General features: G+C 43.1%; 1 protein-coding gene across 1 annotated transcript; it reads right to left on the minus strand.

Moving 5' to 3' along the window:
* Nucleotides 1-3856: 3856 nt before the first annotated feature.
* Nucleotides 3857-16217, minus strand: COX7A2L (cytochrome c oxidase subunit 7A2 like). Its single transcript, NM_001034695.2, is given in 3 exon segments — nucleotides 3857-4776; nucleotides 5998-6129; nucleotides 16100-16217. Coding segments are annotated over 3 exon segments (345 nt in total). The 5' UTR covers nucleotides 16172-16217; the 3' UTR covers nucleotides 3857-4635.
* Nucleotides 16218-16922: the final 705 nt, after the last annotated feature.

Genomic DNA, 16922 nt, shown 5'->3' on the forward strand with positions numbered 1-16922 from the left:
TAAAGCCTTCCAGGATCCTCTGTCCGTGGAATTCTGCAGGCAAGAATTCCAGGCATGGAATTCTGCCACGCCCTCCTCCAGGGGATTTTCCCAAGCCAGGGATTGAACCCCCTTCTCTTATGTCTCCTGCACTGGCAGACGGGTTTTTTACCACCAGGTGCCACCTGGGAAGACTAATGTAACGTATTTTCAGGCTTGAAAGTCTCTTATTGACTATACTTACAATTCCCTATAAAATACTAAATTTCCTGTTTTTCATTTTTACATATATTAAGCCCTGAGAAACCTTGTTCTCACAAGTAGATGGTGATGGAAGTTTGGTAATAGCAACATCTCTGAATTCCGTGAACTCCTGAGTGATACACCAAAATCATGCAGTCATCTATTATCAAAATTATTTTTAATGACCAACCAACAACTCAATTGGTTCCTCCTTCAATTTTATTAAAAACAGACTCAGAAAACTTGTAACCTGTAAAAGGATTTGCTCTTTTACAAAGGACTCATATTCTCAACATTAGACTCATAGTCTCAGTCATTAGACTCATATTCTCAACATTTATATTTAGAAGTATCTCCACGGCACCCTGGGGCTTCCCTGATAGCTCAGTTGGTAAAGAATCTACCTGCAATGCAGGAAACCCCAGTTCAATTCCTGAGTCGGGAAGGTTACCCTCTCCAGTATTCTTGGGCTTCCCTTATGGCTCAGCTGGTAAAGAATCCACCTGCATTGCAGGAGACCTGGCCTGGGTTCGATGCCTGGGTTGGGAAGGTAGGAAAGGCTACCCACTCCAGTATTCTGGCCTAGAGAATTCCATGGACTGTATAATCCATGGGGTCACAAAGAGTCAGACACGACTGAGTGACTCACTCACTCCACGGCACCCCAGAGAGCAGGGCAATACACCATTGTCCTGTCCAGAATGGGTAATAGTTTGCTGCCCTTTTGCAGAATGGAAATGATTATAAGGGACCTCTTATGCTAGGCATGCAACTTTAAAAGTATATGGAAGTTGACCTAAAACACTGATTCCCTTAGAACTATCCTTGCCTGGGTACCCCATGGCATCTTCCTACCCCCAGGGCTATGTGAGTTCAGACCCCTGTTGCGAACACTAACCACATAGCCTGGAAGAAGTCAGGAGTGACTGTCCCTCTGCCAAAAGCATCTCATCCAGACAACAAGGACAAGGAGGATGGTCCCCCTCTGAGTAAAGAGTCCAACCTAACCAAGGTTCAAAGCACTGGGCTCAGAAGGAATAATCCTGAGAATACAGTGAAAGGCTCAGGGCCTTCAGTTAAGACCCACGAACAGGCCACCCTGAGCTCCTTCACTGCATCTCCCCCAGTGGGCTGGTACCAAACAGTGGACTGCTCGAGTGGGGGACATCTGAATTTGGGGCTAGACAACCATTTCCTACCACGTGCAACAAGAAACAGAGATAAAGCTGATCCACAGAAACAAGTTAAACAGCTGCACAGCCAAGAGAATAACAGAAAAGATAACAACCATGGTCCCAAAGATAGGTCTTGTGGTCCAGATCCACTCTAGTTCTGGAAAATCCCCTTCTGCCCTGGCTGATTTTAATGAAGCTCAGGTTCTTGCAATTAGAAGTGTGGCTCAGACAAAAGTCAGCAGAGTCTGTTTCTGAGGAATTCAGTCTGATGGACCAATAATATTTACAGCATTATCACAAAGCACCTGGATATAAGCAGGCCAATGATTAGATAGTTCACACAAAAAAGGAAATATAACTTACCTTTGTAAATGAAAAAATCTTAAATGTTTTAAATATAAGTTTTAAATTAAAGATATTCAGTATCACTAATTACAATGGAAAAACAATTTAAACCAAAGAAATTGTATCACTTACCAGATTGGTAAATATGAGAAAGTCTGATAATGCACACAGCTAACATCAGGGAGGAGGAACAGGCACCCCTGGCTGAATAGGACTGGATGTCAGCACTACCTCTTGTTGTGACAAATAGCTATCAAAGTCAGAGATGCACATTCTCTTTGCCTGAAACGTCTCACTTATAGAAACTATACTACAAATACATTCAGCAATATGTAAAATGACATGAAAAGATTGTATATTTAAGGCAACGTTTGTAAAACCAAAACATTTAAGACTAAATAGCCACCAAAAGGAAACTAGTTAAAAGTATGACATACGCATAAAATGGAATACAATGCACATGAGATAGAGAACAATTTCCAAACTATGAGTAATAAATAGGAATGTATAGTACCTACCACTATAGGTTAGGCAAAAATAAAACCGGCAGAAAAGGAAAAGGCACCAACATACATGAATAGAACATACCTGAAAGTACACAGAAGAAACTGGGGTAGAAAAAAATACCAACACAAGATAAACAGACAGTACCCTGCGTGTCAGAAAGAAGTTGCTCAAAGACTGATGGGGGCACATCAGGGGACAGAAAAGCCAAATGTGGGCCAACGCTGAGCATCGGCATAAATAATGGCAGACTTGGTTATTACACTGAATGAGAACATTACACTAAAACCTCTTAAAAGAGGAGCACTCCTCGTCACTGAAATACATCAACAATGACACTTAGAAAATCACAACCACCGTAGTAACACATGACTCAGTCAAGAAATCATCATGGAACACCAACCCTGGGTGTAAAACCATTGACCTTGATATTCCTGGCCTCAAATATCACCCCACAGATTACTTATCAATTAAAAAGGAGAAAGGGTATCTGTAACATCTTAATTAAGACTTTTTGCATCCCCATGGACAGAGGAGCCTGGCAGGCTACAGTCCATGGGGACTCTCTAGGCAAGAATACTGGTGTGGGTTGCCATGCCCTAGTCTAGGGGATCTTCCCAATCCAGGGATGGAAACCAGTTCTCCCACATTGCAGGCAGATTCCTTACCATCTGAGCCACCAGGGAAGCCCTGATTAAGTTAACCAACTTCAAATCTCCAATAATGGGACAAACTGGTATCAAGTACCACTTGATACAATGACATCACACCATATATGAAAAATTCCTGACAAAACTGCTCAGCCTGAATCCAATCCTGAGGAGACAGTAAGACAAATCCAAATTGAAGGATGCTATACAAAATACTGCCCTGAACTCTTCAAAGTGGTCAAGATCATGAAGGATAGTGGACTGTTCTGCATAAAAGGAGACTAAAGGGACATGATAATGAAATGTCCTCATTCGTAGGAGATCCTGCCTCAAGTATGTATGGCTGAATTACAATTCCATAGCTTTATCTTAAATGATTCAGCAAAAACCAAATATGTGTGTGCCTGTGTTTGAGAGAGTAAGAAAAAGCAAAGGGGACAATATATTGATAACTGTTCATCTAAGTGAAGATGTGCACGGACAGGTGTATACTGTACCATTCTTACAATCTTTCTGTAGTCTGAAATATTTCAAAATAGAAACTTCGAGGAAATACCAGGGAAGTTTAGACTTGTATAGACAAATAAGAGGTTCCTAGCCTGTGAGAATATTGAGTGTTTTCATAAGCTGCATTTTATCTTCAGTAAGAGGTCACTGTTCTTTGCTACGGCAAAAGACAGACCATGACTTTATAATAATAAAATTCCACCTTTTCCAGCATTAATAGAGAACATGTGAAGTCTACCAGTTATGACAGCACAGGAAATTACTGTCTAAATGAACTGTGTGTTACACGCACATTTCAGAAGAGTCAGGCAGCTTCTTATAAGGAACCATATGGTAATCATCAACGTGCCATTTGCCTCCTGTTACTTGACTTTGAGGAACCATTTTGTAAAGATTATCTGGTGTCTAATTAAAAAGAAAGAAATTAGACTCGGGTATAAGATGCCTCTGATGTTTTTCTGAAAGTACTTTGAAAATTTATTTAGAAGGACTTCAAAGTTGAGATTTTTTCATTCATGTATTTATTCCACAATTAAAATAAATCACAATTCAAAGGCATAACATTTTTAAAAGGTAAAGGAGAATCTGTGTCACAGCTGTATTAATAAAACAGACATTGGTCTAAAGTGCAACACTAAACAGGTGTTCTCTGTTCCCATGGTGGAATAAATACATAACAATTACACATAAAATTTCACTGAAGATCTGAGATGACGCAAATAACCCTTTGAAACAAACTGCCCAACAAACGGAGGCAGGCTGCAAATAATTTCTATTAACATTGAACTGCAAGACAGAAAAATTCCCAAGGTGGCTAACATTTTCATGTGCCTGGCCTGAGCTTCTGTCTTCCTTCCTCAGTCACATCCTAATCCAGAAAGGCTGCCCCTCCCCTGTTCAATAGCCACCAGAAGTCCCCAAGGACCTCAGCACAGATGGCCGCTAATGAGCCTGTGTGTGACCTCCATTCAGAAGCTCCAGGGAAATTAGGAGCCCAAGTGCAGAGAGCAACATCATTTCTTTAAACAATAGTTTTAACTGCTGAATGAGCTCTGGCAGGCCATGTGCATTTTCATAACAAACCAAAATATTGTCTTAATATCTTTCTGCTTTTCTTTAAGAATGTTAAGTGGGATATTCAAGTAAAAAACAAAAAAAATTACAGAAATAATGAAAAATTAAAATTCAAAGGATTTATGCCGACAAGCAAACCAGTTCCTCTGCAGCCTAACTCATTTGTTTCTGGGCTGTGATGCCATGTAGAGGGCGATCAGGCAGTAGATGGTCCCTCCCACTGTTAGCGCCATGGTGGTCCGGTAAAGCATTTGGTCAGGCAGGCCTCGTTTCAGGTGGATGGGCACACCGTCAGATTTCTAGAAAGAGAATTATCAAGGACATAGCTGATAAGAAAAAGATTTTCACGATTTAGGCTAGTATAGAACAAAGGCCTCTACCTTATAATTAACCCACCAACCCGCTGCAGCGGAAAAAGCCCAAATCTACTAGAATGTGAACTAAAACGCTTGGTATATTTTCTTACAAATGCAGCTGAAGTCTGTAAGACAAAAATCATTCTCCAAAATGCAGTCTCTGAAATATGCATGCAACAAATTCCAAATTTCTAAGGAATATTGCTAAATTACAAAAGAAGCACTGGTGACTTTTTTTTTAAGGCAAAGGTAATCAGCAGCTAATTAAAGGCTTGTGAGCATAAGAAATGCTTTCATTTAATCTGACTTCTGATCATTCGTGGATGCAGTCTGAGCACACCAGGTCAATTAATCGGTTCAAGGCCATTTTGTATTCAACTGCCTTCCTTCTGTAAAACTGCTAAACCCCTATTTAATAACAAAACTCCATAAAATATTTAACCCATTGTTTTGCACAGTCTCAAAAATCCCTCCCCACCCAACTCAAGACCCCAAATGCCCAAGTCTTACTTCTCAGATAAAAAAAGAGTAAACTGATCAAAAGTTCTCATCTGGACATATTTTTGAGGAAGAGGAAGCTCCCTTCCAGCGACAGCAACAGCTACTGCCACTGCCACAATGCCTGAAATACAGTCGAGTCACTGACCTCTCAACTATCTGTATGTAGAGTAACATTAATAATATTTTAAAATCCAATCTGAGCTTCTCTCTGCTAATCAGCAAACCCAAGAGAAACTTCTCCACTTCTACCAACAGCCTGGTGAATTTTAGTATCAAGCACGCAAAAAACAATTAAAAGAAAACATTGCCTAAAGTCACTGCATGTGTCACAAAGCCAAAGACATCTTGGATAAATCACAATGCTATTATACATTATATACGCTATTGCTTCCTCCACCCAGTGATGATCAACAGCTACATATGCAATTTAAAAATCTGTACACCCTTAAATACTGAGGAGGAAATGACTCATCCTCCCTGCTTTTATCAGTTTCTTTGTACACGAAGTTCTACCAGTTAATGGCTCAAACTAAAATACAGAGGATTTTATTCAAGGAAAAACAGGCGAGTGAGTAGCAAATTAGACTAAGACTCAATTTCAAAGGGTGTTTTAAGCCTATTCATTTCACAGCCTTCACTGTTCTTAAGAGCGTCTTCTCTGACCTGGAAAAACTTCTGCAGCTCTGGAACTGTGTTTTTCCCAGCATAGTCATATGCAGTGGGACCGGAGCTCAGTTTAGTTGGTGTGGCAAATATGATAGGCGGTGCTTCTGTGGAAACAACAGGTCTTAATCCCTGTAGGAAACAAGGAAATTGGTCAAGTTTAAAGTGTATCTGGGCCTGTGAACAAACCTTTCCAGGAACAGGCTGTCTGGAGCAGGGCAGGCAGTGATTGCACCACACAGAGAGAAGGAAAGCAATCTCCATCTCCACATTATATAGCATTTGAAGTTCTTAAACTTTGAACACAACACCCTGACCCGCTTTCCCAGAGCAAATACAGTCAAGAACTCTCTTGTCTGTGAAGGTGGTGGAGGGGGATGGTAAGGAAGCAAACCACAGCAAAGACCCAATCTGGGGAATCCAGATACACCCATCGTGTCTGTCTTCTCATCCAACCAGTAAAACAGTTACAATCTGTATGAACTTTGAGTTAAATTTCAAAGGAAACCTCACTGTTCGTTTTCTCCTCTGAGTGTGCAGGTGTACCAATATCTTGATCCCTGAAGTGGACTTCAGAAACTCTGCAGACGCACGGTAAAGAAATACTCAGTTTGGAAGAGCTTGTAATGGGAAGACAGCCATCTTTCAGGACCAGGAAACAAAACAATTAGAGTAACTGAACTTTCTGGCATTAATAAATCCATAAGTTATAAAACATATCTCAGGGCTTCCCTGTGATCCCGTGGTTAAGAAACTGCCTTTCAATGCAAGGGACACGGGTTTGATCCCTGGCCTGGGAAGATTCCACACACCATGGAGCAACTAAGCCAGCGCACCACAACCGCCAAGCCTGCCCTCTAGAGCCCCAGAGCCACAACTAGTGAAGCCCGTGTGCCTAGAGCCTGTGCTCCACGAGGGAAGCCATCACAGTAAGCCCACACACTGCAACGAAGAGTAGCCCCACTTGCCACACCAGAGAAAGCCCACGCAGCAAGGAAGACCCAGAGTAGCCAAAAGTAAATAAATAAATATTTAAATACACACACACACACACATATAGACAGAAAAATAAAAAAGAAAACCTCAGTGTCCTCATGTGTGACATGTTGATGACAAATGCAGAGTGGACTGCGTGAAGTAGTATGCGCCTAAGGCGGTGTCTGGTACACAGCAGCAGTCAATAAACGTAAGCTGAATGAGACGTGAGGAGACAACCGCTCCCCCGGCCACATGAATGGATAAAAGGGAGAACACAGTCTTACTGATAAAAAGAACCTGGGAGGGGGAGACAAATGAAGCACTGGTGCATGCTGCAGTACGGATAAACCTCAAAAACATACACTGAGGAGAAGCAACCAGTCACAAAAGATCACAAAGCTTATGACCCCATTCATATCAAAGTCCTGAATAGGGATATTTCCAGAAAGTAAGTTAGTGGTTACTGAGGGAGGGGAGGGAAGGTGCTAAGGAAGGCGGGTGATGGCTGATAACGGCTTTCTTTCTGGGGTGATACAAGTGCTCTGAAATTAACATGGTAATGATTGCATGTTCTCTGTGAATACATTAAAACCATTCAACGGTACACTTTAAAATGAATGAATGTATGATATGCGGATTATATCTCAAGAAAATTGTTTTTGTAAAAAGGAACCTAAGGGTAACTCTGGGTTTCTACCTGATGGAATAAACCTACAGTGGCAGATAAATGATTCTCCAAAATAACCTGCAGATGATATTAAGGAACTTAAGGGTCACATTAAGGAACTCCTTTTTCTAACCCTTTCATATTAAATTCTAACTCAGAAAAATAAAATCTTAAAGTTAGAAAGCAAAGTTCAAGTTCAGCGCTTCCATTTTACAGATGAAAAAGGAAACCTTTTGCTCAAATTAACAGAGTTGTCAGACTTTTCTTAACCTCTTCAAAAAAAAAAAAAATTCTAACTCTATCTATAGTTAACAAGAGACTTAAAGATCACAGTGTTACTTTCACCAGGCAAGCACTGGGATCAACAGAGCAACAGAAAGGTATTAAAGTAAACTTGGCTTCTATTTCTTCTAACAGGATCCCATAAATGGGAATGAATCATGGCCTTTTTTCTGTCCTGTTTTCACTCATTTAACTTATTTTACTGAGGACTTACTCTATAATGAAAATACATAATGAATAAGACACGATCTCTGTCGTTACGGATATTAATGTTACGGAATAATAACAGCTAATATCTACTAAGCTCCTATTATGTGCCCAGCATCATGTTAAGAATTTCATATGCATAATTCCATTTAATCCCGACAGCAATCTCAGTACGGTGTTACCTTTCCCTTTTTACAGAGGAGAAAACTGGATCAGAAAGGGTAACTTGCCTGAGAACACATAACAAAAACACAGATCTAGGGCTTCCCTGGTGACTCAGTGGAAAGAATCTGCCTGCCAGTGCAGGAGACATGGATTTGATCCCTGATCTGGGAAGATCCCTCCTGCCTCGGAGCAACTAGCCCGCGCCACAGCTACTGAAGCCTGTGCTCCAGACCCAGGAGCCACGGCCACTGAAGCCCACACACCCTAGAGCCTGTGCTCCGCAACAGGAGAAGCCACCGTGATGAGAAGCCGGCACAGCGCAACTAGAGAGCAGCCCACTCACCGCAACTAGAGAAGAGCCCGAGCAACAGTGAAGAGCCAGCCCAGCCAAAATAGATAAATTAAAAAAAAAAAAAAAAGACCCAAATGTGGCCCTGGCATTTACGTACTACCTGCCCATGCTACCTCCCGTCAACCACTGCTCAAAAACAACGCTTAAAGAGAAAGTCTGCTTGCTGTGAGTCTACATCTGGACTATAACACACTCAGAGACTCAGGAGCCACAGATAGGAACAGGGGTTCCAACTACTGAGATAACAAGGCTATATAAGAGATCTCTCTTTAAGCTAGAGATTGGACATTCCCTTACCATTCTGTGAACTCTTTGTATTTTCTCCTAATGATCACTTCCCCTCGAATTGCAAAAATTTTAAAACACTTCATACCAAGCAACTTCCAAAATGGCTTGAAATTAAATTCACGTTTTGACAGGACTAATGTGAGAGCACTTTGAGATAGGATTGCACCTAATTTCTTGGTGTCTGCTCACCAGTAAAGTGATTCAAAACTACAGCAAAGTGTTTGAACAAGATCATCTGAAAACAGGAATATTAACCACCTAAACAGTTTTAAATAATTCTGTATTTCCATTTATAACATTGTAAAAGTTTAGAATATCAAATATTTAAATCACCTATAATCCCATTATCTTATCCGATCAATGACTGTGAACTGTATATTCTCCTCCAATCTGTTTTTCATAAGCATATTTTAATCTTTATAGTCACAGTGCAAAACCCCACATTCTGCTTTTCTCACTTTTAATAAGCATCTTTTCAGGTTCTTATACAATCTTTACAACTAAATTTACTCTTCACATCAACCCCATAAATTAAGTATTATCAGCCCAAATAACAGATGATTAAAACAAAGCTCAGAAATGCTGTAGTTAGATGAGGTTCAAATCCACATGTTTATTAAATCATACTATCAATAATAAGCTGTCTTGGCCCCAAAGGTAAAAAGAATGGATAAGGTGTTAAGTACTTCACCCTGCTGCTAAGTTGCTTCAGTCGTGTCCAACTCTGTGCGACCCCATAGATGGCAGCCCACCAGGCTCCCCCGTCCCTGGGATTCTCCAGGCAAGAACACTGGAGTGGGTTACCATTTCCTTCTCCAATGCATGAAAGTGAAAAAATAAAGTGAAGTCCCCCCGCGGCCCCCATCATTAAACCTCCCAACAATTGAAGAGCAGTCATGTTTCCAGTGTTTCAAGGCAGCTAGGTAAGACTAGCACTAGGGTTCTCAAGAGCAGACCAGGAAGCTGTATTTACAGGAAGGGATCTAGAGCAAATCCCTTCACCTATGCAAGGAGATCCAACCAGTCCTTTCTAAAGGAGATCAGCCCTGGGTGTTCTTTGGAAGGACTGATGCTAAAGCTGAAACTCCAGTACTTTGGCCACCTCAGGCGAAGAGTTGACTCATTGGAAAAGACTCTGATGCTGGGAGGGATTGGGGGCAGGAGGAGAAGGGGACGACAGAGGATGAGATGGCTGGATGGCATCACCAACTGGATGGATGTGAGTTTGAGTGAACTCCGGGAGCTGGTTATGGACAGGGAGGCCTGGCGTGCTGCGATTCATGGGGTCGCAAAGAGTCGGACACGACTGAGCAACTGAACTGAACTGAACTGAATGTCTCTTCCAGACCTATGGCTGCCCCAGCCTATAATTATGAGCCTCAAATATGTCCCTCCTCATCTCAATAAATGACAATGCCATCCTTCCAGGTACTTGGGCCAAAAACCTTGCAATTGTTCTTCATACCATTCACTCACGCGTTTGAAAATACTTTTGGTTCTGCACTCAAATTATATTTAGAATCTGACCACTTCTCATCTATCTTCACCAATCCACATCCTGTTCCAAACTCCTAGATTTTTATAACAGCCTCCTAAGTGCTCACCCTGCCTCCATTCCATCTTTCCTGCCTTGCAGTCTACTCTTAACGCAGCAACCAGTAATTGTGTTAAAACAGAGGTTGTCACTACTTAACTCAAACCCTCCCAAAGGCCTCCAATCCCCCTGAGCAAAGCTCAAGGTACTTGAAAGGACATTCAGAACCCCACGAGATGCACTCCTCACCAGCCCCCACTTTACACCATCCTCGTTCTCTTCCCCAGAATTCTAGAAAAGCCCTTTACGCCTCCCAAGCCCGGCATGTTCCCTCTGCCTAGAACGCTCTCTCCAGGTGTTTACATGGCATGCACCCTCACCTCATGTCACCTCAGTGAGACCTCCCCTTACCACCACCACCGTTTTTAAACAATGCGTGTTCCGCTCCATACACTGCTAACCATCTCTCCCCTTCCCTGCCGTATTTTTCTCCATGGCACCATGACCATCTAACACACTCTCTCCCTCCCTACCGCAATGGAAGCCCCACGAGGGCAGAATTTAGGCATATTCTGTTCACTTTTCTTACTTCCCAAGACTTAGAAAAGCAACTGGCACAGAGAACATTTAGTAAATATTTGCTGAATGTACTAATAAACTAAGGAAGCCTACAGTTTCAATGCTGTGTAGACTTGCAGGTTTCAGAACCAAAGTCATGAAAATTAGCACTTGATGGTAGAGCCTCCCACACATCCCAGAGCAACAAGCAAACAACTGAAAGCTGTTCTTAAAATAAGCGGACTGGAGACCAAGTAGAAATCACAGATTTTGCTCAGTATAGAATCTCTTAGCTATTTACACAATCACTACCTCCAAAACTGATGAAGAGCCATTCACCTGTTACCACGTTTCGTAGCTGAGTTCTTCCTAGTCTCTTTTAGCTGCTCCAAATTTTTACTTTTAAAAACTCAAAACTGACTGGCCCAAAGTTTTCCCTTTCTTTTATCTTTTAGGTTTGAGGAGGAGGAAGAGGGTGGAGAAATAAGAGAAGTGTTCCAAAAATGTTTTAATTTTTAAATGATAGAAACTTAGGAGTGCTTTCATTCTGATTTAGGACCACAAACAAGTTTCAATCAGCAATGACTGAGTCCTTCATTTCTAATTGCCAGCTAGGTATCACCACCAATGTTTCCTGGATACTTCACACTCAGAGTGTTCAAAATTCACCCAGCTGTTTCTCACAGAAACATCCCTGTTTCTATGTAAAGCACCACCATTCTTCCATTACCCAGTCATCCTGAAGTCCTCCTTCCTCATTTCCAAAATCTCCTTCAGCAGGTGCTCAGTACGCACCCTCCAGACCTCTGATTCTCCCTCTACTCTTACTGAGAAGACCCCGAACTCTTCTGTGAGTACAAGACATCCCTGGCACTGGTCTCTCCCAGTCAGAGTATCTTTTCAAACACAGTTTTGATCATGATACACACTCCGTCATCATCAACCTGTCATGAAAGTAAAGCGAAGACGCATGCCTTGTTTCAAGCTCTGGTCAACAATCACCCACAACTTTCCGCATCCAGTTGCTTTGGAAATTCCTATTCATGTCTCACAAAAGTCCTTCCATCATGTTCTACCTCCATCCAGCACAGCCTAAGTGACCTACCCAATGATTCCCTTGCAGCACCACTCTTCCCCTTCATTCTCGCAATTCCCTTAACCCAGAATATCCTACCATCTTAACGAGAAGAACTGCTGGATCATATGGTAAGACTATGCTTCACTGCTTTAGAAAATGCCGAACTGTATTCCAAAGAGGCTGTCCGATTGCACATTCCCACCACAATGCAGCAGGGTCCAGTTTCTCCACATTCACATTCTGCTGTCTTTTTTTTCCTTTTAAAGCAGGTATGAAGAGGTATCTCCTTGCGATTTTGATTTTTATTTCCCTAATGACTTATGATGTTGAAAGCATATCTTTCCAAATGCTTATTGGCCTCTATTTTTGACACAGGACACGACTGAGCGACTTCACTTTCACTTTTGACACAGGACACAGAGAAGTAGGGAAAATGCTTTTCACTCAACCACTGGAAAATACCCTCCCAATCACTTGCCATCAGGCTGACTTATAAATCTACCTGTACTTTTGTTACAGAACTAGCTTTTCCATTAATAGGTTACTCAATGCATATTAGAGTATTCACTTTACATAATACTGACAATTACAAACATCAACATTTTACATTTACAAAATTTTACACCTTAAGTGTTTCCAAGAAAGGAAAAATTGAAGTACTCCTAATAACCAAAGTCAGAATACTTGGTTTGGGGATATCAGTAACAATCACGCTGAAGTCTACAATTCATATAAAGCCTAGACAATATTGTTTCTTTCAACATAACTTAAATCCTGAACTAACTAAGAAGTTCAAATTCTCAAGAGAAACACCAATTCAAGTAATCCTAGAACTCTGAAGTCCTTATCTGTACCAAATGCATCTTGTGGTAATATCTGCTCAAAGTGTTAATTTAATTTCAGGATTGTCAGTTTTAGTTTAAAATTTCACTTTTTCTTACTAGGTAAGAGAGTTCCGTGGACAGCAAGGAAATCAAACCTGTCAATCCTAAAGGAAACCAACCCTGAATAGTCATTGGAAGGACTGGTGGTGAAGCTGAAGCTCCAATACTCTGGCCACCTGATGCAAAGAACCGACTCATTGGAAAAGACCCTGGTGCTAGGAAACACTGAGGGCAGGAGAAGAGGGCGAGAGGATGAGATGGTTGGATGGCATCACTCAATGGACATGAGTTTAAGCAAACTCTGAGAGACAGTAAAGGACAGAGAAGTCTGGTGTGCTGCAGTTCACAAGGTCGCAGAGAGTCAGACACGACTTAGCGACTAAAAAACAACAAAAAAATCTAAATTATGCTAAAACTCTATTAAAAGAAATTCTACAACCAATGGAAAAGATCAACTGTGATATATTCATACAATGAAGTTCTGTACTGCAATAAAAGGAATACATGTAACATGAATGAGCCCCAAAAATACTGATAAATTAGAGGTTTATACAAAACAGCACTGTGTGGTTCCATTTATATGAAATTCAAAAACAGGCAAAACTATCTCTATCTAGTGATATAAAAAAGAACAGGAAGATGGACAGGGACTGACAGGGCAAGAATAAAAAGGAACTTCCTAGGGGTGAGGTAATGCTATATATGTTTGTAAGTATGGGTTACACAGTGTGTTTGTCAAAACTCAAATTGCAACATTTTAAGATCCATGTGCTGAAAAATACACATCTCTATAGAAGAGTATTTGCTTTACAGCAGAAGCCAATATGAATAGAAATGGTTATTTCTTATAATCTGCAAAGCCAGTCACTGTTGTCAATTCCTTCTAATCCTCAAATTTTTTTTGATAAATTTTCCTCCTTCACTCTCCTTTCTCTTGAGAGTCCCTTGGACTGCAAGGAGATCCAACCAGTCCATTCTAAAGGAGATAAGCCCTGGGTGTTCTTTGGAAGGACTGATGCTAAAGCTGAAACTCCAATACTTTGGCCTCCTCATGCAAAGAGTTGACTCAATGGAAAAGACTCTGATGTTGGGAGGGATTGGGGGCAGGAGAAGGGGACGACAGAGGATGAGATGGCTGGATGGCATCACTCACTCGATGGATGTGTTGGAGTGAACTCCGGTAATTGGTGATGGACAGGGAGGCCTGGCATGCTGCAATTCATGGGGTCGCAAAGAGTGGGACACGACTGAGCGACTGAACTGAACTGAACTCTCCTTTCATGTTTCTGCAATCTGATCAAAACTCCATCATTCTTTCCTAATGTGGTCCCTGGATGATCTTCTCCCACCACAGCTTCTACTACCACCTATGGGCTGAAGACACCTAGATCTATTAAACTTCATATTCATAAACCCAGCGGCAACCAGACAAGACATATTACCATGAGCTCAATCCGGACCCTTACTCCCCAACCCCACACCCCCAAAAAACTTGCACTTTTTCTTGCCCTCTTTATCCTGTGGTGGTTTAGTCGCTAATTGGTGTCGGACTCTTGCACTGCAAGGACTGCAGGCCGCCTGGCTCCTCTGTCTGTGGAATTTCCCAGGCAAGAATACTGGAGTGGGTTGCCATTTCGTCCTCCAGGGGATCTTCCTGACCCAGGGATCCAACCAGGGCCTCCTATATTGCAGACAGATTCTTTAGGTCTGAGCCACCAGAGAAGCCCCATTAACAGCATATCTATTCTTAGACTGAAATCATTCTTAAACATCTCCCCCTTGAGCATGCTGCAGTGTTTCACAGAATGAGGAGGAGGTAACAATGGAGCATTCTTTACATCCCACCTGGGGCCCTTACTATTCTATCCAGTTCTCCAACTGCATTATCTCATCACCCCTTTCCTACCTACTCTGAGGATGAGGAATGAAAATGATGGTATCTCAGACCTAGTTTCTAGAGAACAGCTTATCCAGTAACAGCCACCTGCCAACGACTGCTGGTCACCTGACACACACCTCATTTAATCTGTATTACAGCTGCTCTAGAGAAAACTGAGCTCACAATGAATTAACTTGGTCAAGGTCATAAAATGAAAGCAGCTAAACCAAGATCTGAGCCTAAATTAAGAATCTGGGACTCTAAAAGCCCTTCACCTCTACATTCTCAGCTGGAGACTGATCCTTCAATTCGCTCAGGCAAAATCTGAACGAACTCGCAATACTTTTCAAACCATTCAAAAGCAACCGTCAACCACTTTACAGCTGGGAAAATGTCAGCTCTTTGCACGTTAACTACGAAGACTCACCCAAACATTTGAATTAACTCATTGCTGCTGCTGCTGCTGCTAAGTAGCTTCAGTCGTGTCCGACTCTGTGCGACCCCAGAGACGGCAGCCCACCAGGCTCCCCCGTCCCTGGGATTCTCCAGGCAAGAACACTGGAGTGGGTTGCCATTTCCTTCTCCAATGCGTGAAAGTGAAAAGTGAAAGTGAAGTCGCTCAGTCGTGTCCGACCCTCAGCGACCCCATGGAATGCAGCTTTCCAGGCTCCTCCGTCCATGGGATTTTCCAGGCAAGAGTACTGGAGTGGGGTGCCATTGCCTTCTCCGGAATTAACTCATTAAGTCTCCTAATTCTGATCACACAGCCCCTCCTGTCCTTATGGCTTCCGATGTTGCCGTCACCCCAGCTCCCAAATCTGGTGAATAGATGAAACTGTGTTTTAGGCTGCAGCAGTAGAGTGACAAGGGAGCATGAGGCGCCTGAAAGGCTGGTTCTCCTCTAAAAGGGCAGGGCCAAACTTCGGACTCTGTCGGGTCCCATTCTGGCGCCACGAGCCACCCCCACGACCTATAAGCAACGACCTCGGGAGTCACCTTGACTCCTAGAGTGCCAGGCACAACGTCCACACCAGACACCAGCTAGCCAGGGGAGCAGCTACAGAATTAGGAGCTCCATGGCTGCAGCAAGTGGGTGAGAAGACATGAGGGGCCAAGAAAACCGAAGCGCGGGCAGAAGCCTCGCCTGGCTCGGGTGCCGAGACTGCCAGGCGCACCGTGAGACCCGGGCCGCTACTTCCCCTGTCCGAACCCGCGCCGCACGACCCTTACCTGAGGGCTATAGGCGTCGGAAGCCCATGCTCCGGCCAACTTCTGCGTGAAGCCACTGAACTTATAATACATGACGCCCCGTGTGGACTTCCCGCAGCCACTGCCCGCGCGACTGCCCCAGAGAAGGACCCCGCCTTCCCGGGTGTGGGCCGAAGTCTCAGCCTAAGGACCCTGCGTCAAAAGGCGGGCTGCCCGGGAACCGCCTAACTTAAAACATGCCCTCTTAAGCCACGTAAGGGAACAAAAAGCCGGGTTCTCAGGGCCAAAAAGGCAAAGCCCAGCTCTACGGCGGAAAGCCGCCGTTGCACGGTGTGCAGAAAATATGAGCATCCTTCTTTCCCTCACGTTTAAACAGAGTCTGGCAGTGCCAGGACGCCCTAAGAATTGCGCAAGCGCCCAGCAGATCTAGCCGGAGGCTGAGGGACTTGTCAGGGTTGAGAGGACGGGCTCGGGGCGGGGAGTGGGGCGGGGCCTAGGGCGGCAGGGGCGGGGCGGGAAGAGTACCCTCCTTCCCTCCCCGAGAGCCCGTGCTTCCGGGCAGCCTCCTGGTAGTTTTTTGAAAGCTCCACCTTTACCAATCTTAACTCCTCCCCTACTTAAGGTCACCTCGTGAAGCGTCCAGCTCTCACTCGGTTGGCCCAGGAGTATGCACCCGCAGCTAGGCTTCTCTAGCAATCTAGGAGCGGTGTGGAACAAATAAGAAAAGTTGGAAACACCTCCTGCAAGCTGTTGGGGTTTCACCCCAATAATATCAATGTATAAAGATAGTCTCCTGAGCTTTATGTAGAGGAAATACATCTACATTTCCTACGAACTTAAGGCA

This window comes from Bos taurus, chromosome 11 (genome assembly GCF_002263795.3).
Source record: "Bos taurus isolate L1 Dominette 01449 registration number 42190680 breed Hereford chromosome 11, ARS-UCD2.0, whole genome shotgun sequence".
Classification (NCBI taxonomy): Eukaryota; Metazoa; Chordata; class Mammalia; order Artiodactyla; family Bovidae; genus Bos; species Bos taurus.